The sequence below is a fragment of the Crocodylus porosus genome, unplaced genomic scaffold, assembly GCF_001723895.1.
Source record: "Crocodylus porosus isolate Cpor-Errol unplaced genomic scaffold, CroPor_comp1, whole genome shotgun sequence".
Taxonomy (NCBI): Eukaryota; Metazoa; Chordata; order Crocodylia; family Crocodylidae; genus Crocodylus; species Crocodylus porosus.
Genome location: NW_017728931.1, coordinates 80,547,484 through 80,575,110, shown reverse-complemented (window position 1 = coordinate 80,575,110; position 27,627 = coordinate 80,547,484). Strand labels below are relative to the sequence as shown.

General features: G+C 40.9%; 1 protein-coding gene across 4 annotated transcripts in view; it reads right to left on the bottom strand.

Moving 5' to 3' along the window:
• Positions 1–11,436: 11,436 nt before the first annotated feature.
• MDM1 (Mdm1 nuclear protein) overlaps positions 11,437–27,627 on the bottom strand; it is a 37,643-nt gene continuing 21,452 nt past the window's right edge. For 3 of the 4 annotated variants that reach the window (XM_019543254.1, XM_019543255.1, XM_019543257.1), the window contains 8 exons: positions 24,326–24,364; positions 23,787–23,962; positions 22,326–22,610; positions 19,433–19,581; positions 19,194–19,327; positions 18,067–18,325; positions 15,940–16,008; positions 11,437–12,667 (listed from right to left, as the gene is read on the bottom strand). In XM_019543254.1, coding sequence (XP_019398799.1) covers positions 12,558–12,667; positions 15,940–16,008; positions 18,067–18,325; positions 19,194–19,327; positions 19,433–19,581; positions 22,326–22,610; positions 23,787–23,962; positions 24,326–24,364 — 1,221 coding nt within the window. In that variant the 3' untranslated portion in view covers positions 11,437–12,557. The remainder of the gene's footprint in view (positions 12,668–15,939; positions 16,009–18,066; positions 18,326–19,193; positions 19,328–19,432; positions 19,582–22,325; positions 22,611–23,786; positions 23,963–24,325; positions 24,365–27,627) is intronic. The other variant, XM_019543256.1, reaches the window with a different exon arrangement.

Genomic DNA, 27,627 nt, shown 5'->3' with positions numbered 1-27,627 from the left:
CCAACCAGTCCAGCACATTAAAACTACAGAAGATGAACTTCCATACTTTCAACTTCATTTTTTCCAGTGATGTCTCAGAAATCTATCGTCTGCAACCCCACGAATAAAAGATAAACCAATAAACCAAACTTACTGATGGGGTTTCCCTAATTAATCAGGAAACCACAGTGTTCTCGACAGTGACTTATTTACTCATATAAAATAGAGAGGAATTTGGGGGTAAGACTGGCAGTTTACTGGCATTGTTACCTCAAAAGCCGCAAGTGCTTCCTCCTTAGTTTTAATTAACCTGCAGGTAAATTGCGAATACTATACTTTGATGTACTTCCATTATGTACCACTAGCAGTGACTGCTTATAGCTCATAGTTTATTGGTACCTATTTATTTAGGCAGAGGACGGCTGGACATGATGATAAACACATGATGATAAATTCTCTGTGTGTAGTTAAGTTTCAAAGGTAAACCCATCTTTTTAATAGGCTTTTTATTAAATGAAGTTCAAATAATTATGCCACAAAGTAGAAAAGTCCTAAGGTCCTAATTCTGGGCCACAGCATCCTTTCCCATGGGAAAATAAATGGGAAATGGGAAGGAAATCCTAAGTATATCTTTATGGATTCCTTCCTTCTTTATTTGTAGAATATGGTTCCCTTCCTGAAACATAATGGGCCACAGATCACACACACTGTTCAAGCCTTTGAAGAGCTGCAGGGGGGCCCACATAAAGGCTCTCTATTTCGGACATCTCTGCTGCTCCAGTCTTACTACAGACTAACTTGCCATATGTGTTCTGGGATTCCCTGTTTGTAAACCAAGGAGTTTTGGTGGTATCTTTTATTGACTGTATAGTTGGGAGAGATGTTAGACAAGCTTTCAGGCATGAGGTCCTTGCAGAAAAGGAAACATAACTTGAGCTAAATAGTACATATCACAATGGCATATGTATAAGTCAATTTATATAAATGTTAAATGGAAACCCCAGAATAAATAATACCAGCTCCTCAGCCTCTCATAAATTACATTCCCCAGCCATCTAACCATTTTGTTGCCCTCTGCTGGACACTCTCCTATTTGTCTATGGGCTTTCTGTAGTGGAGGGCCCAAAACTGGACACAGTATACCAGATGTGGCTGCAGTAGTGCAGAATAGAGGGGAAGAATCATTTCCCTCAATCTGCTGGCAACACTGCTCCTAATGCTGCCCAGTATGCTGTTAGACTTCTTTACTGTTGGCTCATATTAAACTTATTGTCCACTGTAACCCCCAGGTCCTCTTCTGCAGAGCTGCTGCCCAGCCAGTCAGTCCCTAGTCTGTACCGGTGCATGGGATCATTCCATCCTAAGTGCAGGACCTTGCACTTGTCCTTATTGAATTTCATGACATTGCTTTTGGTTCAATCTTCTAATTAGTCTAGGTCTCTCTGAATCATAACACTACTCTCCAGTGTATCTACTACTCCACCCAGTTTGGCGTCAGCCTAAAATTTGCTGATGGTGCACTTCATCCCATCTTCCAGATCATTGATGAACATATTGTACAAAACTAGCCCCAGGACTGACCCTTGGGGCACTCCACTTGATACCAGCTGCCAATTAGACATTGTGCCTTTGATTATCTCCTGAGCCTGACAATCCAGGCTGTTATCTAGCCACCTTACAGGCCATTCATCCAACCCACGCTTTCTTAGCTTATTTGCAAGAATGTTGTAGGAGACAGTATCGTGAAGATACTGTACCAGTACCAGTATCAGAACCTGTACTCTCCCCACATCCACCAAGTCAGTAAACTTATCATAGAAGGCAATCTGGTTAGCCACGTATGACTCACCTTTGGTGAATCCATGCTGATTGTTTCTAATCACTTTCTTTTTCTCCAAGTGCTTAGAAATGATAAATTCCTTCAGGACCTTGTCCATGATTTTTCCAGGCACTGAAATGAGGCTGACTGATCTATAGTTCCCTGGATCCTCTTCCTTCCCTTTCTTAAAAATGGGTTCTATATTTGCCCATTCCCAGTCATGCAAGACCTCTCCCAAATACCATGAGTTTTCAGAGATAGTGGCCAGTGGCTCTGCAATCACACAGCCAACTCCTTCAGCACCCTTGGGTGCATCCCATCCTGCCCCCGTGGACCTGTACACATTGAGCACTTCTAAAAAGTACTTAAGCTGTTCTTTCATCACCGTCAGCTGCTCACCTCCTCCCCAAACTGTGCTGCCAGGTGCAGTAGTCTGGGAACTGACCTGGGCTGTGAAGACTGGGGTAAAAAGGGGGTTGAGTGCTTCAACATTTTCTGCATCATCTGTCACTAGGTTGCCTCCCCCATTCAGTGAGGGACCAACACTTTTCCCTGATCTTCCCCTTGTTGCTGACATACTTGTAGAAATGCTTCTTATTACCCCTCACATCCCTTGCTAGCTGCAACTCCAATTGCACTTTGGCCATCCTGCCTCCATCCCTGCATGCCTGAGCAATACTTTTATACTCACTCCTCCCTTGTTGTTTGTCCAAGATTCCACTTTTTGTAAGCCTCCGTTTTGTGTTTTAGCTCATTAACAAGTTCCCTGCTAAACCAAGCTGGTCTTCTGCCATACTTGCTAGTCTTTCCATGCATCAGGATGATTAATTCCTGCACCCTCAGTAAGGTTTCATTAAAGTACGACCAGCTCTCCTAGACTCCTTTCCCCCTCAAACTGGCCTCCCAGGGGATTCTGCTCATCAGTTCCCTGAATGAGTCAAAGCCTGTTTTTCTGAAGTCCAGGATCCTTCTCTGCTGCTCTCCATCCTTCCTTTCCTCAGGAATCTGAACTCAAGTCATCTCAAGGTCACCGCTGCTCAGGTTGCTATTCACTACTACATTCCCAACCAATTCTTCCCTGCTTGTGAGCACTGCCCCTAGTTGGCCTGTCCAATACTTGCACCAGGAAATTGTCCCAAACAATATCCAAAAACTTCCTGTCAATGTCAAAAGCAGCTTTAAAAATGAGAGAAATGCAAATGAATGGATAACCTAATGAGTGAAAGAGCAAGACCACTGAAGAGGAAAAAGGGTCATTATTACTCATGAAGTGTAGAAAGCTTAGCAGAGATAGCAGGTAGATTATAATGACAGCTAATATCTCTGTTTAGTCCCTGCTTTTTAGTGTCCAGTATGAATTTTTGTTCCCAAATCCATTTACAGGTATTTTGTAGATTGCCCTTGAGTAGGAGGATTATGAGGTCAGACAAGAAGTAGTGGTTCCATGGAAAGTGTTCTCCTGCTAATATTTGTCTCTTTCTGTCCTTTATCTTCTGCCTGTTAGGTTTCACCCACATAGATTCCACGAGGACATTTGGTGCACTAAATAAGACTGTACCAGCTTCTGGGATAGGCAAGTGTAGGATCCATGGATTCTGATGGGTGTTTTGTTGGGGGATATTGACTGAAGTGGCAGTGGACATGTGTTGACAGGTTTTGCATATATTGTTACGTCTAGGTTGTATCCCATTTGATGTCCATTGGTCAGCAAAGTTTGCTTCTGATGCTGAGTTGGTTGAGTGTGTGAGGTTGTTTGAAAGACAGGGGGTAGAGGCTTGGGATTATTTCACTCAAGGTTGCATTGTTTGGAAGCACAGGCTATAATTGTTTGATGATTTGTTTTATCTGTTCCAGGTTAGGGTGGCATGCAACAACCAGGGGTGTGCAGTTAGTGGGAGTTTTCTATTTCATTGTAGAACAGGGGTGGGCAAAATGTGGCCCATGGGCCAGATGCGGCGCTCCAGGCCATTCTATCCAGTGCACAGGGCCCCAAAATTTTTGAAAATTAATATGTATCTGCCTCTAGCTGCCTATCATGTGGCCCTCGATGGCTTGCCAAAACTCAGTAAGCAGCCCTCTGCCCAAAATAATTGCCCACCCCTGTTGTAGAAGGTTACCGCGAGCTATTTGACTGAGTTGTTCAAAGACACGATCTATTTCTCTGCTGGAGAATCCTTGCTGAGTTAAGGTATGTTTAAGGCTGGTGCAATGTGTATCATGAGTATTCTCCTCAGAGCAGCTCAGTGGTATCTGAGGGCCTGACTATAGAGCATAGATTTCTTGTTGTGTTTCAGATTATTGATGGTTTTTGGCCACGGGTATGACGGTCCATGGTTTTTTTGTATATTTTGGCTTGTAGATTGCCATCCCAGATGTGGACTGTCGTACCTAGAAAGCTGATATTAATGTATGAGTTTTTCAGGGAGAATTTGATAGAAGGGTGGTAATTATTTAACCTGTGTTTAACATTCCATCACTGACTTGAGGATGGCTGTGCTTAGACAGCAAATATTTAAACTAACTTCAGACTAACATAGTTACTGCTGTCTCTCTGTTGGAAGTCAATTTTAAGTCCACGTGTTCAATCTAGGTGATGAACAAATATCACCTATATAATGTAGATATAGTGCAGGTTTGATGGTGCAGTTTTCTACAAAGTCCTTTCCCACATGGCTTATGAAGAGGCTGCCATTTTAGGCTGCCATCCTTGTGCCCGTAGTTTGAAGAAAGTGTTGTTTGTTGAACATAAAGTTGTGGGTGTATATTTGTTGGACCATCATGGCTACAACCCTACTGTTGGTGAAGGTTTTCCAAGGCTTTCAAAGCTCAACAGATTCAAGTATCATAAAAACTACTCAAGCATTAACAAACATAAAAGCTACACTTGATGAGAAAGGGAAGTGCAGTGTATGATAGGACCAGAAACAAGCTCAGACAGAGGAAGAGGAATGTATTTTTGCTATCCAATAAACATAGCCAGTGTGTTAAATGGAAAGATCTTGTTCACTCTACTTCTTAGAATGAATCCACATAAAGACACTGTCAGAAACTGACATGATCTATACCATCTTTGTGGATCATGGAAATAAAAGTTGTTCCTTAACAGTTGCTTTTTATAAAAGTACATTAATAAGCAGGTAAATAATGTCTATGGGTGGACATTTGCAGAAGGGAGGCAGCAGGGACCAATTTTCCAGTGGAATTAATATCAGTATAGCAACTGAGTGATGGGAGCACTAATGTTACCACTTCGGGTTTTATATTGTATTCATTTTTATAAGTTTAACTTCTTGTCAAGCAACCAGAGGGCAACCAGAGGGTAAAAGGAGGAATTATTAAAGTTTGTTGGCCCAGAACACTACCCTTGCCCTTGGAGAAGATCCAGTCCTCCCCAATCCCTGGACTGCTCCTCAATACAAAGCCTCTATACTCAGGCTTTGCATGCAGGATGAGAGTTTCACATATTTCTTTTGACCTCTATTTTCCCTTGTGATTCTGAAGTGCACTGGCACACGTCACATACCTTCTAGTTACAAAGACACAGATTAAACGTTATCACCCAAAAGTTTTCTTCTTGAAAGGGGCAAGGATTTTTTAGGGTATCTTTTATGGACCAACTGCATAGTTGGGGTAGAGTTAGACAAGCTTTTGAATGCAGGGTATTCTTCATCAGGTTCTTGAAAGGGTCATCAAAATTATACTATTTTAATAATAAAAAGAGGCTAAATAGAAAAGGAGCTCTTAGATAACTGTGGGCTAAACTTTGAATCATCTCATCTGATCAGGGAAGCTTAAAAAAAATTCTACCAGAAGCATAAAGGTGAATGTAATTTTAAATGAAGGCCTTATAAAGATAGGCTTGTATATCACTATGTGGATGGTACATGCATTATTTCAGCTAACTGTAAAATTCAGCTGTGACCATAACTTCCACTTCAATAGTGTGAAGAGCCAACTCTTCATTTGCAAGCAGACAAAATTGAACTCAGTTATTTCAGTGATAAAATATATACCAGTAATTACTGTTGCACTTCAGCCGTTCATAAAGTTGTAACCAGCTGTTAACCAGACTTGCCACAAAAGAGCAGACGTACAGTTGTAAAAAGGGAAATCAAACTGCGTCGTTCCGCCTGTTTACAGTATCGACATTCTATACCATTATGAACTGCTTCATTGTTCACCTTTGAATTTAGAAATTGAAGGCTGGCATTTTTCATGGTAATTCTGAGACACGACTGGTCTATTTAATGACCTACATATAGCCAACTATATGTTGAGGTAGGTCAAGTGAACTGAAATTTCTGTATTTCCTGTTAATATGGTGTGGTTGTAATGCAGTGACTCAGTGACTTGGCAAAGTGGAATTACTGACACATATGCAAAAATAAACCCACTGTTAATGGGGGGGAAAGACTTTTGCAAATCTGGCTTTCAGTCTGAAGTTCAATGATACAGAATTACACAAATAAAGGAACAAGTTGATCATTGCCCACTTTGAGCTAATCTAAGACAATCAGTCTGATTACATGGTAACCCCAAGACGTTTTCAGTAATTAAAAAAATAACCTTGCAGGTACAGGTGAGATTATAAAACCAGATACATTTAAAGATACTTTAAAAACATGGTTATTGAGACACATTGGTAAGACGGAGTGAAGAGTTATCTTATGAGAAATAAGAAGAAACGCAAAATTAAAGGATATAAACATAGTTTAAAGAGTGCAATTATGAGGCTCTCTTGAATCTAACACAGGCTGTGTAGGCTGAAAAGGTGACGTGAGGCAAAATGAAAAACAAAATGCAGCTCTTGACCATTTCCTCATATAATTAAGTTAGCCTAAAATGGATGTGTTTATAATTCATGCACCTAGGTTAATTGCAGGTAACATTGTTTTTCCATCACAAGAGGCCTTCTTTGTACTAGGAAGGTCCACACTGGCACCAGCTCTACACTGTAGATGTCAGCTCATATCGCTGTGTTAGGGTGTGAAGAGGCATGATCTAGAACCAGCACAGGTTTCAGAAGCCTGCAGAAGACATAGTTATACTACCAAAAGGATGCTTTTATCAGCAAAGTTTTTTTGTTTTGTGGAGGGTTTATTAATACATGGGAACAATATGAAGCTTTTGCTAGTACAGTTACATCCCTATGACCTTTTTGGCTTCCTGGGTGAGCATAGCGCCAAGTTAATGGATTGGCTTTCCTACAGCAGTAATGTAATGGAGACATTGCTTGACATATTCAGAAGGCAACCTAAAGTAGCATAGAATAAATGTAAACTTGGAAAAATGGAGACTTCCTTATGATCAATTGGCATCACATACAACTAAGGAAAAAGCAATTAACATCAAACTAATTAGGGAACTTTTGTACCATGTTTTTTACTATTTAATAATGAAAGTTCAAATGCACCTTTATAACATATTTAACTGGTATATCATCTCAGAGCCACATAGCTTATATTAAGTTATACAGATATCATACTGTGGGTAGTTATTCTTTCAAAGCAGGAAAAAAAAAACAACAGTTCCAGATTTTTACATTAGTTGTTGTATACTGCACTCCTTACAGCTTTACATTTCTATTTCTATTTAATAAATACATTTAAATCATGTTTTCCTAATCAGTTATGGTGGAGAACAAAGTAACATATGTCTGCATCTACTAAACTTTCCTGTATTATAAAACATTAAAAATACTGCCGCATCGTCCTCATCCCATGTTACCAAGATACTCATTTCTGGAAAGGGTAAAATAATTGTATGGCAGTAGGATACTAATTTAGGTCATGTCTGTTGAGACATTTCTTGTAAGCACGAGATAACAAGCTGGTTAAAACAGTGTTAAAAGAATTTAAATACAAATTAGTGTTTTCCTTTTTTCAGTGTCATATGCATGCAACTGGTGGAAGTCGTCTGTTGCAGCCTAAGTGCTAAAATTTTTCTAAGATGTATTTACATTTTTATTTATGTCAGTGGATGATGGAATGGGAGCTTGCCTACAAACTGATCACTCTACAAGATGCTGTTAATTTATCTGATGTTAATATATGAAGTGTCAAGTCATGTGTGAAGAACGACCTTAGGGATGTAACTCGCTATTATGCCATGAAGCACAATGCCTGGCTTGGAAGAGGTTCAGTTACCTAAACTGTTTACAACAAGCTTATCTTTCTGTCAGCCAGGTAGCACTAATACAGGGGTGGGCAAAATGCAACCCGGGGGCTGGATGCAGCCCGCCAGGCCATTCTATCCAGCTCACAGGGCCCCTAAAAAGTTTAGAAAATTAATTAATCTACCCTGGGCTGCCTGTCATGAGGCCCTCAATGCCTTGCCAAAACTCAGTAAGTGGCCCTCTGCCCAAAATAATTGGCTGCCCCTGCACTAATAGCATTTCACAATTACAATGCTAGTGGATGGAATCTGGCTTCTCCTACCCAGTGTGCCTCACTGGTTTTTTCTGCCAGGAAGCAGTCCAAAGCCACTTTCAGAAGGTGAAATACAAGTACATGGACTGCTGCTCTGGGTGGGAGTAAGTCCTGGGTTCTAGCCTGGCACTCATTCCTGAGGGGGCAGAAACTTTCCCACTCCTCTCCATTCAATGAGTATTAAAGGCAAGAGGCAATCACTCATGTGCTCAATATGCTATGGACTGGCCAGACAGGGATGGGGCTATTTACCCAGTGTATGTGCATAAGTGAGAAAATTGTAACCAGACAGAAACCCCATTACCAGCAGAGAAAGCTCCTCCCATGGTTTAGCTGAGACATTCATACAAGAAGCAGCAGGTTTGAGTTCTACACCTCTGTGGATGGGGATTGAATCTCTCTTGGGCTTCCCAGCACCGTGCCACACATCAAGCTTCCTTTTGAAGGTGGTTATTTGGGCAGCCAAAAGAGGGAGCTCCATGGAGCAAGGAGGACAAGAACAAGCTAGAACGTGTGTGTGTGGTCCAGTGAGGTGACTGCTGCTCTGGAGGCGGGCTCTAGCCTGGAACTCATTCTTGATGGGGCAGAAACTTTTCTACTGCTCTCCATCCAATGAATATTAAAGGCAAGAGGCAATCACTCAGGTTTAAAAGGAGTGCATTGGAGGGGAGAGACTGAAAAATGCCTAACCTAAGGCAGAGTGATTACAGTACTTTGCTGAGAAGTCAGAGAAATAGGTATAAGCCCCCTTCTAGGTAAAATGTACTTTGAACCCAGGTCTTCTGGTTTCTGACCAAATGCGCTAAGCTACTGGAACTAAACACAGAATAGCTTTCCTTCTCCTCTTCCTGGCCAACACGTAGCCTGCTGAGCACACTCAGTAGCTCTGTGGATGATCTGCACAGGTAACATTACAAACAGGGCAGAAGTGCCAAAAAGCTGTGCGTGTTGGTAGGTGAATGCCATCCCAGAGTATAATGGGGTAAAGGAACATTGCCATTACTTCCTAACCTCCTCCTCAACCACAGAGGTCTGACCCTGCATCTCCAGCTTCTTAGGAAAGTGCTGCCACTGGACCATGGGTTGGCAAATACACTTGCATTTCTTTATCATTGTTAAACAGTATCAAGACTATTTCTGCCCCACTGAGAGGAGGAGTCAAAATTAGAACTCACACCTTCTCTTCTAGGCCAACAACTATCTCATGGAGCCACACATATAGCTGCTTCCTAGATACACATATCTCTATCTCCCTCTCTTGGCTACCCAAGGGTTGTCTTCAACAGTGAGGGGTATGGGCACTACCTAGTCTGTGGCCTAGTTTTGAGCTTGCTGATCAAGTTCTCTGAGACACGTTGGGACGGGGTGGGGGTACTAAAACCAGGATCTCCTACTTCCTGGGCAAGTGTGCTAAAATAGGGTTACTGGACTGAAATACAGGAGGACTATTGACCTCATCTTTGGACTCTTTCCTTATCATACGGTAGTTTTTGCCCATGTTAAACCTCAAGGCTTGCCTGGCCTTAACATATCTGTGGATGGGTCATGCTTGCCTACTGAGCAAGGTACTGATAGGAAACTAATGGGTTTTTTTAAACAGTCTTGCTGTTCCACTGATCAAAGTAACCTTTCTTAGGGCAAGTTTGCTGTCTGGTATCTGCCCCTTGTCTCCATCTTCCCTTTTTACAGCACTGGAGACTCTTTAGCCATTTTCAAAGTCATAGATCCACCTGTGGAGACCATTCGTCAGCAGCAAAGGTTTTGGCTTTAGTTAAGCAGGAAAGGGAAGATGAGTCAGCAAAAGCTTTAGGCTCCGTCTCTGCTCTGTGCAGCCATAACTTTGGAAAAATATTTTCTTCTTCATTCAAAAACAATTATGTAAGTATATAGCAAGAATTATATTCTGGGCGTGTTGTATGTCAGAAAATATGGTACTTAGAAGCATCAAACATCTTTGTGGCACTAACTCAATATTCTCAGAGTAAAATCTTTAGAGAAGGGAAACATGCCTTCCCTTAGAGACCCTACTAAGCAAAGGCTATTCCCATTTTTGCTTCAGTTGAAAATAATTGTTTAATTTCCAAGTTTGTTTCTATGCAGCCAGCTGCAAAATACATGAGGAACAATATTTCAAAGTTTAGTTTGGGAGTTTGGGTATTTCCTTCCCTTATGTGCATCTGACCACTATTACTCAAATATAGAAAATGCATTCAGTTTTTTGTGGCTGCCTTGAAGATCACAGAAAAGTACTTTTCAAAAACTTTAATCTAGAACAAGTAAAAATAAACACTTTTTGAAGAGAAAATTCTGACAAAAAATATTCATTTTTCTCTACATTTTTCCAAGACTTTTTTTTTCCACTGGAGCTGTTTAGTCAACAGCTGAGAAATATCCCACTGGAAAGCCTACCACAGTACCTCCGTTGGAGAGTTATTTGCACACTTCAACCTCCCATTCTCCCTTATAAACTGTAGGGGAATTTCTGTGTACCTTTCATGAAGCACAATGCTGTCCTCTCTTAAAGAGAGGTAGCACTTTATAAGAGTCTGTGGCTATGGTGCATCACAAACACTGTCCAGGCAGAGCCCAACACATGAAGAACGAGGATACGAGGCAATCAAACTACAGCTCCTATAAAATCCTCATGCTGCATCTGTAAATCAAAATATTTCAGTTTTCAGCCAGACATTTTTAGCGGCAATTAAACTGTAAAGTTTTAATTCTCTGAAAATCCAGCTTTCCTCTGAAAAACAGTTTGATGGCAAACATTTTTACCAGCCCTTTAAATATCATGTGTCCTGATGATCTTGATATAGTAATGGAACTTTTCCATTTGTCTCTTCCACAGGAACTCAGTCAGCAGGAAAAAAAAACCTATGCAGAACCTTCACCCACGGAGACAGCTGTACAAAAGCTACCTAATAAGATCCTGCTATTGATTTGTGAGAACCCAGTTCTGAGAAGGTCTCACTATTTCAATTTGAACTGTACTCCTTTGATGCGAGTCTGGTTAATCTTGATTCCAAGTGTTAACCTATCCAACGCTAATAACTTAGGTTTTACAGAGCATATTTCTAGGCAGGGGAGAAATTTGTTTTCCAAAAGGCCACTGGGAGTTAATTCTGAATAGCTACCTTCATCTTAAGCAATCAGTAGGACCCAATATAATGCAGTCTGCTCGATGCTTTGTTTGACATAACTTGTACAGAAGCAAGAAAAAAATTATTTTTATTTTCAGAAGTATACAAAATACAAACTCTTCATTGTACAAAATGTTAAGACCGCAAACATTATTAAAACTTGAAAGAGTTTAAAAAACAAACTGGTTATTAAGCAAACATATTTTTACCTGCTTCACATCAGCTTGTTTATATCAACAAAGAACAAAAACACAGTCTGTCAGCAAAAACCTCACTATCAATTTCACCTATGACAATCGTTCCATTATTCCATTCACTCACAGTCACTTAGAAAAAGGAGGTAATTAAAAAGTCAACGCCACGATAACACTCTGCTAAATTTACTTTAAGAACTCAGCTGTTCTTAAATACCTGAGTTTGAAATGAAAATGACCAGCATTTTAGGATTTTTCCCCTAGTCAAAGCCCATTTTTGATACCCCAGGAGAGACATCCATATGAATACTTTAGATAATGTTAACAATGACCATATTCACTGAACTCTCAAAATCATCTTGGTCAACAAATAAGAATGTGATTTTTTTTCATTACAAAGTCCTATAATCTGATACACTGAATATTTACTGCATCTCTCCTATCAGATTTCTTATGAAATATAGTGTTTTTGGGTAACAGGCTAAAAACAGCAAGTACTGTTAAGAGGCTTCATTACAATACAGCCCTACAGATATTCTTAATCCAGAAATGATTATGTACACACTCATAGTATGACTGTATCTACTTCAGGCACCTCACCTGAAGCACAGCTAAATTAAAACATAAGGTGATTATGGTGTTACTCTGAATACTGTACTAATTTACATTACATTCTGGTACTAAAAAATCTTTAAAAGTATTATAAGCGTGTACAAATAATTAGTTTCAATTTCAAGAGATGCACAAAGATTAACTTGAAGGCCATAAAATAGTGGAGTAGGACCCAGCTCTACAGGATACCAAATACCCATAATTTTCATGTCTCAGAGTACCAAATGCTCAGCATCTCAGTCAGCATTCATTCCATCATGTGAATGGATACAGTATGTTATTCACCAACATTTAAAACAAACAAACAAACAAACCAACAAACAAGATATAGAAAAACTAATCATTGTATAAAACGGTTTCCACTGAAAGCCCTCAGTGGAATACTTCATGTCTTTCCCCAGAAATTCTCTTTCCTCTTCTGAGCTCGTTCCAGAACCTGAGATGCTAGTGAGCTAGAAGCTGCAGAGCGAGCAGAAATCTGGGACAATCTGTCATCTGTAATGGAAAAGACAAAGAAAAATAAGTATATGCTAAATCCAGAATTAAGACATAAATATTTAAAAAAATAACAAAACTGTGGGTAACTTCTCAAATACAAAGGTTTAGGATACAATGTTTTACAGTAATGCTAAAATTAAATACACATTTAAACTATTATTTGTTAACTTTATTGTTGCAAGGGAATCTAATGAGAAAACTGTAAGGTTACTGGTGGCAGTTTTCAGGGAGTGTCAAGGCTGCAGTTTTCACTGAAATCCAGGAGTTGGACACCTAATTCCCTTAGGCTTCTTTGAAAATTCTGGCCATTGTGCATGCTTTCCTGTTGAGAAATATTTTCAATATTTCAAAAGGATTACTGCAGAAATCATCACGCCTTTATGAAGTGTTTTTCCTAGAACTCATGAAGTTGTCCCACCAATTTAAATGAGATAACCTAGTGAGGAGGCTATGGCTAAAACTACCAGAATTTTGCCCCAGTACAGAAAATGATGTGCACACACACATGCAGCTATTACTTCCCATTTTCTGAACAAAGTGACACGTTTAAATAAGAGCAAAATAAGCACATTAGAAGGTGCCAGCAGTTTTAATTCTGAATACAGGATCCACTTAAAATAGATTTCAAAATTTAGGGTCACATTAGCAGGCTGCCTCGAGCATGATACACCACCGTTTTTCCCTACTGCCGTTATTGCAAATGTTGACATTGCTCTATTAAAGGTGACCATGATTAGCAACAGCTTTAGATGCATCAGTTTTCCTCCCTATTATGAAGAACCAAACCATATTGTAGCTTTTCAGAAATCAAAACAGATATTGGGACCATAGCCCTGAACAAACTACATTTCCCATGTATTTAACTTAACTTATTTAATTTTTACTAGGCTCTCTAAAACTAGCTTTAAATTCTTAAAAGACTTTACCTGAAATAGTCTAAAGCATGTTCCCAAGTTGCACATACACACCAAAAAAGCTATATGAGCAAACTGCTAATTGCCACTGTGCACACTAGTATGTGATTGGACTGAATCCCAGTTTTGCAGGCCCAACAACAAATTTGCACATTCAAGATTTCTGCCAGTGGGCACAGTTGAGTCTATTTCTCAAAGTAAGTTCATACTTAAGTCCCTGTTTTTAGTAACAAATTTTGAGTTGCATACCAAGCTATCATCTAAAGCATGTGGTGAGTTTGTGGGAAGCTGAAAGCAATTATAGGATCTAGCATGCTTTATGTAGATACACAGATGCATTGCTGAACATTCTGAACAGCACAGCCCACACACTTTCCAGACAACTGCAGTGACTAAAATAGAGAATTGGCTTAGTCCTCAGCTGCTGCTCACAAGTGCAACTCAATGCAGCTGGCATAAAGGAACTTTATGCTAAAACTTATAGAAACCTGGCTGGGGCAATGGCAACGTCCCAGCTGAGAACCACTGATGTAAACTAAGGCAGTACAACAGTGGCTCTCAAACAGAGCACTACCATTTATGGACATGCTACTTGGCTGGGGTGATCTAGTTGGGGATGGTCCTGCTTTGAACACAGGGTTGGACTAGATGACCTCCTGAGGTCCCCTGAAGTAGCTTTGTACTAGGTGTCAAGAACCCCAATGGGCCAATGCAGCTGCCAGTGATCACCAGAATCATAGAAAAGTAGGGCTGAAAAAGACCTTACTCAAGGCAGAATCACCCCTAACTAAGCAATCCTAAACAAACAGGCATCTGAAGTATTCTTAAAGAATCTTCACAAACCTTCTGGCACAATTACGAGACATAATGCCCAAAACCTAAAAAAACACCAGGGCAGGGGGCAAGAATAATGCTGAACAAAAGGAAGGGAACACAACAAAGGAAGTGTTAGTCCAGCTCTGTCTTACTGGACGATTGTTTAATGCTATTCAGGCCTAAGATGGGATATCATGAGATTTGATCTCAAGAGAGTCTGGTACTTTTTATTACTAGTTGAATCAAAGACACCTGAACACAATAGTAACTAGCTGTGCACCCTAATCTGTTTCAGACTGAAACTAAGAAATAAAAGAACTTGTAAAAATGCGTGGGAAGGAATTACGTTTGAGTTTGAAACCAACTGGGCGCATCTACAGGAGACATTTACTGTGCAGTTGACTAATTAGCTGTGCAGTAAATGTCTCGGCATCTACACATGCGCCACTATTAGGCTAGAGTAAACTAATGCACTCCATAGCAGGATAGAATTTGTATGCCACCCCCCACCACCCTGAGCAAGTAAGTCTGTCATGGGGAAGATGTATGGGGGAGGCAGAACAAGGCTCCCACAGTGAGGAAGGAAGTGGGGCAGAGGCAGGGGCAGGAGGTGGGGTAAATAGAGCCCTGGGGCTGGGGCTGGGGCTGGTCCTGAGAGGCTTGGAGCCCAGGCAGATCATTCAATGGCATGGGTGGGGGGGGCCGAGTTCTGCCACTGTGCACACCCCGGGGGCAGGTATAGGGGGCATGTGCCCCCCCGATCCGTGTACAGGGCAGAGGTTGCTGCTGCTGCGGACTGTGTTGCCTGCCCAGTTGTGGGAGACACGTGGCATCCTGCAGCTGTCGGGGCACCGGCAGTGTGGTGGAGCATAGCTCACAGCAGCAGCTGCCTCTGCCCCACACACAGCAGACTGGGGGGGCATGTGCCTGCCCCAGGGATGCACATAGTGGCAGGAGCCTCTCCCCATGCTCCTGAATGAGCTGCCCACGACCTGCCCCACTCCCCACCCCCCGCAGGGGCTTCGATCTGCCCCCTTCACCCTTTCCCTCCCCTGTGCCCCTTCCCATCCACGCATTTACCTGCTCAGCTGGGCACTGCTCCACACACAGCCGGACTGGGCTGAGTTCCCGGCCTCTCATCTCTCTCTGCATGCGCCCCTCCCCCTCCCCAGTGCTGCTGCCTGGAGCTCATGCCCAGTCTGCCTATGTTTGAGGGGGCTAAGCCTCCTTAGCCCTGGCCTTCTACTGCCTATGCCTGAATCAAACCAGCCAGTTATCATCAATTTAATTTTTAACCACATTTCCTTTTATTCATGGTACAACATATTAACCAATCACCTTCCAGATAACTAGACTGAGGAAAATACTTAGATTCTTTTATTGCTATTTATGGTGCAGTTATGAACAAAGGTTTGGAAGTTTGACCCAAATTTGGAATGGCTGCATTTTTTCTTGGAAACAAAGACCTTCTCATTAGGTTTCAGATGAACAGGGATATTCATATAAATGATGCACTTTAACTTCCATAAAGAAAAATACCTTCATCTTCATAGTTTCTTTCCTGCAGAGGTAACTGGAAACGCTTCATCTTTGGACTCGCAACATTCCCTAAGAGAAAAAGGTCATAGGTTTATTTTTATACATCTCAAAGAGAGCTCTTCCTGTACAAGTCTGGAATGGATGACATTTTATATCAAAAACTAGATTGTGGGGGGATCTACATGAGGCACTGACTGTGCAGTAGCTGAAAAATACTGTGCAATAGCACGTCAGAGCACAGACACTGCTAATACACTATTGCACAGTATTATTAGACTACTGCACAGTAGCGTTGCCTAAAAGATGTTTGCTAATACAAGTACTAAATGAATGCATGGTAACAACTGCACAGTTCCACTAGCAAATGACTGCATTTTGGATCCTTTGCCTTTGAGGAAAGACTCCTGGCCGGTTATCAAACCTTCTGATGGGAGAGCTACTCCTGCTCCAGCACATAGCACTGCTGCGCTGGCAAAAATCTAATACAAGTACTAAATGAATTCGAGGAAACAACTACACAATAGCTTCTCGTGTAGATTCACCCACTTACTTCCAAAACCTCAGTCCTATGGGTGGCAAACAAGCCAGATCCTAACTGCAATTCTCTACTGAAATCCTCATTATAACAACTTCGGTTGTAATGTGTTATAGTGTGGTACCCTCAGGGCAGTGTTAAAATAAGGATGAAATGAACCATATTCAAGGCAGTTGTTTTTGGAAGCAGTTAGTGTCATCATAAAATGAACAACAAGCTAGTGTTCTCCACTCAACACCTCAAGTTAGGATAAGGTGACATTTACTGCTCCAATAGTGATGATGGTCCCTGGATTTAGATGGGTCAATCAATCAGTTTTCTCTGTGGTAAAATGGAGATGAAACACTCTGCCTACAAGAACTTCACTGTTTTTCCAAGAGCAGACCTTTAAGCATACAAATGAAGTCTTTCTACCATTGAGACATTAGCATTTACACTTACCTTAGATTATTATTATTTAAAACAGCTTTTGGGACAATTTTGTCCACACTGCTCTCGTAATGAAGGAGAACTTACACAGTGGACAGAAAAGTCTAGAAAGCTCTTAATTTTCCAAAACACCTTTTAAAGATAAAGAAAAACATTCAAGGAATGTGGTTCTTGTAGAGCCTCTGTCAAAATCCACATGAAAGCCTGGTGATTTTGCAAAGACCAGGACCAGCCTCACAAGAAGCCTTGGCTTTCTGTAATACCTCCATCTTTCACTTTGAATATGGCAGTAGAACTTCCTCTGCTAGCATCAGTCTCACGACTTCCCCAGTCGCACAAAGTTGGGGAAATTCCACAGCACTTTAAATGTATACACAAAGTTTATCACTGCCTCAGGCTGTATTAGTTGTTCAGCAGATTCATTGTAGCTGTCTATGGGAAATGGAAAAATAATGGGTGTAGTGCACACATCCTGCTAACCTTGCACTCTTCCCACAAGTCAACTGTGCAGTGATATAACATTGTAGAGGCAGCCAATTACCCATCTTTGTGCAACACCCTAGCTAGAAAGGTGCCATTTTCCCCACCACTATCCAAATAACAAATAATTAACATGACTGCTCCCACAGAACAAATTATTTACTGAGAGTAATAATAATTACCTCCTTGCTAAAAATCAACCAAAAAAGATGCCTGGAACTCAAGCATACAAGAAAGTACAACTCTTGCTATAGCAACGATAGCAACATAACTGTAAAGAAGCTCATTTATATTATAGACCAGAGATTCCAAAACTTTTTCTTATTGCATTCCCACTTCCAGATTTACTAGCTGCCCACATACCCAGAATACATTTTGTACTTTAACCCCTTAAATGCCAATTATTATAATGACAATTTAATTCATCATTACACAATTTCTCCCGTGTACTCCCCAGAGATGTTTTGCGTACCTGGGGTACTCCATGTACCAGTTTGGGAACCCGTTTGATTTTCCCAAGATTAAATACGCTGATTGAAGACATTTGCTCTATAACGAAACACTGTTATTCTCTGTAGAACTCAAACTGGTTGAGCCACGCACATTTGCCAAATAGCTAAAACCACTCACAGCAACATTTTTAAATTCAGGCAATTAAAAAAAAGTTCTGTAAGGAAACCAACCATTATGCTGAAACTCGGGATCCCTGAGAGTCCCCTGAATACGACGGGATGGACCCCAATAAGATGAAGTATGTTCTTTGACTGACTTCAGTACAGGAGATGTAATGGAACATTCTGCATGTGCTGGAGCAGGAGAAGCTCTCTCATCAGAAGCTTTGGTAGCAGGCCAGAAGTCTTTCCTCAAAGGCAAAGGATCCAAAGTTTTTAATCCAGCAGCAGGGGATGTAAGTTGTGAAACAGCTTCCACTTCTCCTTCATGCTGAAATGCCGCAGGAAAAAACAAAGAGTCAACGCTCAGTTTATTCATACCTGCAAGTTTTGTTTTTTTTGCATCATACCAAACTCCAGATACAGAGTCATATATTGGGTGCATCTTGCCAGTGCTTCCATGCTGAACGAAGCAAAAAAAAAAAAAAAAAAAAATCAAACCATTTAAAACTCTGAACATTTGTAAGTAAACTTATGTTAGCAGTGACAATCTAAACATTGTAAAAAAGTCTAGTCAAGTTAAACATGTTTATTATTAGGGTAAAGCATGTAAACAAGGATTTAAAAAAGAAAACAAGTTAATGAAACTATACAGATGCTCACAAAAAGTGATCAAATTAAAAAACAGACTCATACAACTACTCACAGTCTTAATGTTGGTGAGGCCCCATGCTAGGAGTTTTAAAGAGAAGAAAATTTATAGGACAATGAAATAGAAAATTCTCAAAAGCAGTGAAAGTGGAAAATGGAAAAAAACTGGCATGTTCCCCTATTCAGCCCAAGGAGTGTGAGGTTCTGCTTGACTTCAGCAGCCATTTGGGATGATAGCAGTGGGGAGATCAGCTACTCCTGGCATCATTTTAACCTTCAATTCCATATACTTTAGAGTAGAAAAATCAATCCATAGGGAAGCTAATGCAGCACTCACTCCCACAGAGTCCCTCTTAGTTTCTGTTGTTTATTTAAAGCATGCAATCACTACCATCTTCCTTCATCTCAGAAAACAGTGAAAATGTTAGACTGTATAGTATCAAGCCTAAAAAAATAACTGAGTTAAAATATTTTTTCAAAGTGACAGAAAAAGTACATCATCTGTGTCTTTCTAAAACTCCAATAGATAAATGCTTGTTTTATCTCACCCTGCTGGATTTTCTTTTTGAAGCTTCTCTTATGACTTGCTTGTAAGCAGAAGCATCTGTTTCTAATACCTCTTTCTTTCTCTGCTGTGGGGATGGAGACGTCACTTTGGGTGGAGATACTAAAACTGCCCCTCCTCATGTAACACAGAAAATAAAATAATACTTTGTTAAACAAAAACATATTAAATGAATTTATGATTTTCCCATGAATTGTTGCTTTTACTCTTAAAATACTTTACCAACAGCTGGTGTGGTAAGGTCATGGTGAGTTCTTTGACCACCACCAAGTTCTTTCAGCTTTGGCGTAGGGAGCCTGCCACCTTTTTTTGAGGATACAGAAGACAATTCTGATGCATCTGCTGAAGAATTCAGTAATGAGGCATTTTCTCTGCAAAAGAGAGGAAAAACAGTATACTGGTTAGGACACCAGCCTGGGACACAAGAGATTTGAGGTCAAGTCTGCTCTATTACAGGTGCCTCTGCATAGATCATTTATGGTCACAAAGCCACCATATCCTAGAGGTTAGGGCATTTACCCAGGAGGAGGTAGCCTCTTGTTCCAGTCCCAACTCCCAGGACTGTTTATTTATATTATGTAATCATAAAATACATACAATGGTAAGCTACAGAATCACAGTCCCTCATACAGTCGTTTTCTGATCCAGTGAACTTTGGATTCTTTTCCACACAATGGTATGGCTTCAAAAGCAGGAGGAATGGAGAGTGGCTTTACTGCAAAGGCTGGTTATAAGTGTACTACTACTCTCTTGGGAAGCAGGAGAGGTAGGTTTAAGAAATTAAGAGATGGCATACTAGGTCAGACCATAGATCCATTGAGCCCAGTATTCTGCATCTCACAGTGGCACAGAGTGAATGCTAAGGGGAAAAAGTATTTACATTAGGCCTATCCAGGCTACTCCTACCCCTCTTCCCTACCAGCTTCCAGTCTTTTCAGACTTTACGTGTAGGGAAAAAGTCTGCATGCATAACTATAATGCTTAATACCCACTGGCAGGCATAATCTGCATGAATTTTGTCTAATCCTCTTTTGAACCTGCTTAAATTTTCATCATCATCCTTGCCAACATCTTGTGGTAATGAGTTCCCTAAGTTAATTAGTTAGATTTAACCTGATTTCTAATAATATCTTCATGTGTCCCCTAGTTCTGCTATTGAGAGATCCCTTCCGGTAGAGAAGACAACTGAGCCCACCTCTTCCAGTTCTGAGGTGAATGCTCTAACCATTAGCTCTTATACAATGCTAGGGCACACCACTGCATTCTTCTCCAGCTGAATTTTAAAAGGTGGAGACTGCCACAGCATTATGCGGGGAAGCTAATCCTGTCAAGGTGCATTACGGAAGCTCCGAGAGGACCCTCAAGGGACTTACGCAAATGAATGTCAAGTTTCTAGAGTCCACGGATGCTTTAGCATGAGTTAAGCTCTGAACTGCTCAGCTCTACCACGACAGAGGAAATTCTGGGCGTGTGCAGAGGTGCAGCTCTAAGGCTAGAAATAGATACTGTGCTCCAATTCACTCCTACAGCTGGGAGTACATCAGAGCTGAGGGCTACCATACATCCTCCCAGCTGGGAGCCTCAATCAGTTGGCAAGCACTCCCAGCCACAGATGGACTGGGCACCCGGCTTGCTATTTGCTGGTGTAAGGGAAGCCCAGAATCATAATCCCAGTTGCCCTTGCACTGGCAATATGGCATGATCGGGATCTGAATAGCGATCTCAACAATCATGCCTCCTGCCATGCATGTGTAGCATGATTGTTGGGATTGTGGTTCAGATCCTGTGGTGCCTTTTAACTGATCATTTGCCAGGGGCCTTAAACTTCTATATGCTTGTATGTTCTGCTGGCATGATCCAATTGCAAGCAGCCTACAGTACAACTCTAAAAGTTTTGAATATTAATGTAAAAAAATTATACATTTTAATAAGTTGTGTGATAAAAAATGTTTTTAAAGTTTAGAGTTTCAAGTTTTACTTGATAAAAATAGTTTTCTTTATAACAGAATGCCACCAAGGATGCAAGCCTGTGAAACAGCTATGTGTCTAAAATCTCTTCTTCCATTTTGCCATTTGTACAAAGGAAATGTTGGTTAGATTGTATAAATACTTTTTACTTGTATGGTTAGTTAAGCACTGAAACAGATTTCCAATTGAAGCTGTGGAATTCCATTATTGGAGGCAAATGAAACAAATAATGTCAGGTCTGGCTTGGATATAGTTGATTTTACCTTGGAGCAAAAGAATGACTAGATAAATTCTTTAGGCACCTCAACTTTATTGTCTATTACTTAAACTGTACCTCAGTGGAGGGCTGATCTGAGACTCCAGGTTTGGGGGTTGGGACTAAGTCCTCACATGGAGAAGCCATTAGCTTCTATCTGAAGGTAAAATGTGTTTCAACAGCTATTAATTAATATTAACTAACAACAGTACATTCTAGTCTCACAACACACAAACACACACATAGTAGAGAGAGGGACAACCAAAATGACTAGGGGTATGGTGCTGTTGCCATATCAGGAAAGACTAGAGGCTAGGACTCTTTGGAAAGGAGAAGGCTGAGAGGGGGTCATGAGAGGTCTACAAAAGCATTAAGGATGTGGACCAAGTGAACAGGGAACTGTTGTTCACCAAGTCCCAGAATACCAGAACTAGAGGCATCCATTTTATGCAGCACATTGTTAACTTTTAGAATTTATTGCCACAGAAGATGGTAGAAGCAGACACATCCAGGTTCAAAAAGGGATTAGATAACTTCATGGAAGATATATCTATGAATAGCTGTTGAATGGAATGGTTGCAGATGTTTCCTTTGGCCTCTCTAAACCTATAGTAGTGGATGCCACAAAGAGTACTGAGTAGGAGACAGATCACACTAGAAATATCCTGTTTAGTGCTCTCCCTCTACAGGGTCTAGTTATGCCACTGTCAGAGAGAGGTCTGACCAAGTATGGTACTTCTTATATAAGAAATAAGTCCTCTTTCATCCTGCAGTTTAAGAACAGACTTTACTATACCACATTAAAATGCATTAGCATATGAAGGCAGAAACAGCAAATCACCCTGTAAACTGTTGAGAAGGGGGAAAGGGAGTGGAGAGAAAATAACATACTCCTCTATTTTGTTTTCCACATTAACTTCCTGATCATTTTCTTCCAATTTCTGAGCCCCTGCTGTCTCCTGCTTTTTTTCTTTTCCTTCCTCCTCCTTTACTGCTGGTAACTGATTCTCCATTTGTTCCTTTTTTTCTTGTTCACCCCAAACTAGACGTCTCCTAACTGGTACAGTAGAGGCATCCGACATGCCTAACTTCTCCGTGTTTTTCTGTTGGGTGTATTTGGCTGATTCAGGCTGCTGAAGTATAGCAGGATTTGGAGATCTCTGCTTTTCAAGAACTCTGTATAAATAGAGAGTAAGCAAGGTTTTATATCACATAATCAATTTTTTCAGTTTATAATATAGGTATGCATCTCCAAAAACTGTATGCATCCAAGTGGATCTAATTTGCAAGTCACAAAGTCACGCCTCCACAATCGTGCATGACAGGAGGCACAATTGTGAAATCGTGCATTAGATTCCATTGTACTTTACTGCCAGTGCAGCTCCAAGCCACAAAGATGCCCCATGCACCCCCCGCATGGGAAGACTGCAGTAAAAAACTCCTGGAGCTGGAGAATCATCGGACGGGTGATTCCTCCTACCTCATGGCTGCAGGAAACCCGTAGGGCTAGAGCAGGGGTGAGCAAAATGTGGCCCGTGGGCCAGATACGGCCTGCCAGGCCATTCTATCTGACCCGCAGGGCCCCCTAAAGAAGTTAGAAAATTAATATTTATCTGCCCCTGGCTGCCCCTGTCATGTGGCCCTCGATGGTTTGCCAAAACTCAGTAGGCGGCCCTCCGCCCAAAATAATTGCCCACCCCTGGGCTAGAGGATCGCCACAGGAGTGATTTCCCTAACCCTGGGGGCGCAGGAAACCCCCGAGCCACAGGATCACTGCAGAGGCAATCCCTTCCCCCACCCCACAGCTCTGGGAAGCCACCAGGGTAGGGGAGAATTGCCTCTGCAGCAATCCTCCGGCCTGGGGTTTTCCACACCACTGACCCTATGGATCATGGTACCGGCAATCCCCAGGGCTGCAGGGTTTTACACTAGGCACGGTACACCCTGTGGTTGGGAGCTGACAGGGCTCCCAGCCACAGAGGAAACCCTGCTACATTTGCAAATTATAGCTCAATAGCAACCAGCTATAAAGGTAGTACACATTTTCAAGGTGTAATTTTATAGCTGGTTGGAGTTTTTTATTGTGTGATAGCTAATTTGCATGTGTAACTGGTCTCCTGGTAGCCAGATAGTTGTATAATACCGATAATGTTTAGAAGCCCTTATTTGATTTCTGTATGTGAACCAGAAAAGATTTCAGTAGAGAAGATTTGCTCCAAAATATTTCATATATCACCTCATAAATATTAGGGATCTTGAAGTTGGGTTGCAACTCAATTTCATTTAATATGTTTTTCCAGTTTTTACATCTACCACATAACACGTTTCTCACACCTAGAATGATCAGCTTACCCAGCAAGATCTAGAGCTTTGATGTTGTTGCTGATGGTTTCTTCTGAACTGGAATTTGAGGACACGTCCCACAGACTGTTGTTATCTGACAAAATCTGATTTAGATGATACCGGGAGAAATGGGTTCCATGTACTTGTTGCCTGTAAGATTTTGCTTTCTCTCGAAGTTCCTTCACCTGCACATGGAGTTTTCATAGGATGTATGTTTGTTTGATTTAAATTTAACTCTAAAGTAGCGTGAAGTTAATTGTCAATTACTGTGGAAAGGCATGTAACAGACAGCACCAGCCCACAGCACAACTACTGCAAGCCACAATAAATGCAACAAAAAGGAAGCAAAAATGGCAGTGTTTGTATTTAGACACTATGTATTGGGGTTGTCTAGCCAAAGCACAGCTGCTGATTACTTATTCAATAAGCACAAAACAGTTATGAAGCATCTATGAACCAGTTTAGCTCTGGATTATAATTCTCTGGCAGTATTAAAAAACAGCATAATTTTTTCCAGGAATTAAAACAAGAACTTAGATGCAACCAACCTCCATATACCACACGGAGTTTAGGGTGTTTTGAAAACCCTAAAGGAAGAAATACAGAATTATCTTAATAATGCTTCTCTCCAACATTACATGTTAATGTTATATCTGCAAATTCATTGCAATCGAAGCATAAAAGGAACCATTTGAAAACCATCAACGTAACTCTATGCTGCCTCCTAGAGATTAGAAAAAAAACTAGAAGCCAAAATTCCACTATTCTTGTATTTAGCTCTGCTTTGTATTTGTTGCGGAGATGAATTTACATTTTTTAGTCTCTAGCTGTTTAATCTACATTCATCCGCAGGCTATCACTTTTAAAAGCTCAACTTTGGAGTAGTTAAGATGGCATTTTAAATCAAAGGACCTATCTGTGCAACTAAAATGCAAACATGCATGTGCAGTTGCAGGTTCAGGACCCTATACTACAAACTCTGACACAGCAGTATTCTCCTGTTACACATATATAAGATCTGATTTTGCAGGTGGCATCTAAGAGCTACTGACATACAAGTCATAATATATAAAGCATTCTTTGTAAGGCACTAAGCACTGGAATATCGAGACATGAAATGTATATCACATGTTTTAAGAATAAGATATCTTTTTTAACAATGGAAGTGGCGCCTTTTATTTTCAGACACTATGGCTAGGGACAGAAGTTACATATAAACTACTTTAGTTGATCAGAAACTGGTTTAAACCTGTAACAGAACATAAGTTCAGTGCACATAAACCAGTTTCAAAACGGCCAAAACTGGTTTAAGATAAAACTGGCTGAACAGAGTATCAGACTTAACTGATTTGGTTCAAACGGTTTATGGAACTTCTGCCCAAGACCCCTTTCTGGTTCAAATTAAATCAGAGTCCCCCAGCATCCCAGCATGCTTCTCAGGCCTGGGCTGGGCTGTCTGCTCCAGAGAGCAGGGCTGGCCCTACTCGTCTTCTCCCTAGCTGGAGCTCCAGCTGGCTGAGAAGGGGGTGGGGGATTGCAGCCAGGAGACAGCAGTGTCTGCCCTGCCTTCTCCCTGCCCCACTCTCTCTTCACTTGCTACTCAAGCAGGTATCCCTCCTCTCCCACAGCAGGGACACCAACCTTTATCTCGTCATGCCACCCACATGCTAGCTAATGCTGAAAAGTGTCTGTATATGTATCTCCAAGTTCAATGGGACAAAGGCAGACAGAACAGTGACTAATAATCAGGTCAACCAGTAATGTTCCTCCATTCCTTCCTTGGAAAAAGCTGTTTAAGCAGCACTTGAACTAATGAGAGAGGCTTTATTTTCTTGATGGGCTGATGAGCTTTGTGTTATCAGCTCCCTGCTGGCTTGCTTGCTTCAAATGTCTCAATCTATCAGTGTTCAAAAGGGGACAGAGAGGTGTGAGAAATGACCTGGTTTGTAATGCATGCAGTGCCTGTCAGTTTGCTGGAGACAGTATGAAGAAGCAAGGAGAGGGAGATTTCAGAGCTTAGTATCACACAAGCAGTCCTTTCTTCCCCCCTGCCTCACCCCGCCTTTTGCCTCAGAGTGCTAGCTGGGGACTGGGGTCTGGCATTACTCCCCAACCCTTGAGCAGCAAGTGTTGGGAGGTGGAGAGGGCTACCTCCCTCAAGGCACATCCTGGCTGGGAACTGTGCACGCCAGGGTTGGGGGGGTGTTAAACCCCACCCTAATCATGGCATCTCACTTGGGTCTAGCCACAACCCTCTCCCCTCAGCTCAGCACTCTGGAAGGGAGGGAGGGCTCACTCTAGCACCCCCCAGCTTCTAGTTTGAGACATGTGCCTGCATTTCCTGAATCAAAAGTGAACGTCTATCCACTTGTAAATAGATTCAGACTCTGCAGGTTAAACTAACCTGCAAAGATTGAATCAGTTCAGGCTCAGGCTTTTTGAATATTTGTTCCCAGGCTATACCACCATTTTTTAATCCCTATATTTTCACAAATTGATAAAATGTGATTTCGAGCACTTTCAAACACTCACTCATCTCTCATCCTTCGCCCAATTATGGATTCTTATTCCATTTCACATTAAATCTTTCCCAAATGTGTAATCCTTTAACAATTAAGCAAGTGAAAACTGCTGTATTACTACATGGATTGTGTTTTTCTGAAAATTCTTAAATAAAGTTAAATCTTTTTATTTGCTAAGAAGAATGAGAAAGCAAGTTTGCCACTTCTTCTGGCATATTTTAAAGCATATTTGTTTTATTCCTCCTTCTTTCCTATACTAGACTTCTATTACTTGTTAGGCTAAATTCTGCTTTCTGTTATACCCATTAACCCCACTGAAGACAACTGCTTAAAACTGCTAGATAGTCACTGGGGATATAATAATGTAACAGAGGAGAATCTGACCTATTTTTGAAGCTTAAAATCCCAGTGTAGAGCTTTTTTGGTCTGTTTTTTATTTTTTAATTTTGTCATTTTAAGATTACAGAATGCCTTGGTAATACAGTGCAATTTATGGGAGTATTCATTTTACTCAGAAGGATGAAAAGTTAATAATGTCAGCTGGTAGGGTACCACAGAAGAGTAATATGAATTCAGAGCAACAGGACACTGCAGAGGAAGGAAGAGGATACTGAGAATGCTCTTCTCCTAGTGAATTATGAAGACAAAGGACAGCCAACCTCCTTCAGTGACACAGAAAGGAGCATTCTCCCAGTGGGACACAAGCCCTGCAGAGTCCTATAAGGATTATGAACTGCCTACATTAATTTTTAAATGAATAACTGGAAGTGATTTTATTTTTTTTACTGCTGAAAAATAACTCTTAACAGTACATATTGGAGCAACTGTCTGAAGCAACTGCTGTAGCTCAGGCTAGAACTATGACTTCTATTATAACCCTTGTTTTCATATGTTTGAAACTTCAGAAAAGACTGTCCTTTGGAACTGTAGTTTTCCATGCCTGGTCTCTGATCGTAGAGGAAAGACATTTTGTGTAAATCCTTCAATTATTGAAATATTATAGAATGAAGATGTCAATGCTGAAAAACTGAACTTAGTCCTGAAACCCCTTAATCATCAGAAAAACCTATATAAATGAGAAACAGTCTGCCAGCTAAGGTCCTAAGTTTTTACTACTGCTGCCCTCTCTCGTTTTCTCAGGGTATAAACAGACATAACAACTGTACTGACATCAAATGATATAGATATAAGCTGTTATAAATGCAACTGTGATATCTGTATGATTTTCTTGTTATACATGTAGCAAAACTGTTTGAACTTTAACTCTATATCATCCAGGCTTACAATTCCAGCAATTTAGCTAACTTGCACCACTACAGGAGTATGCA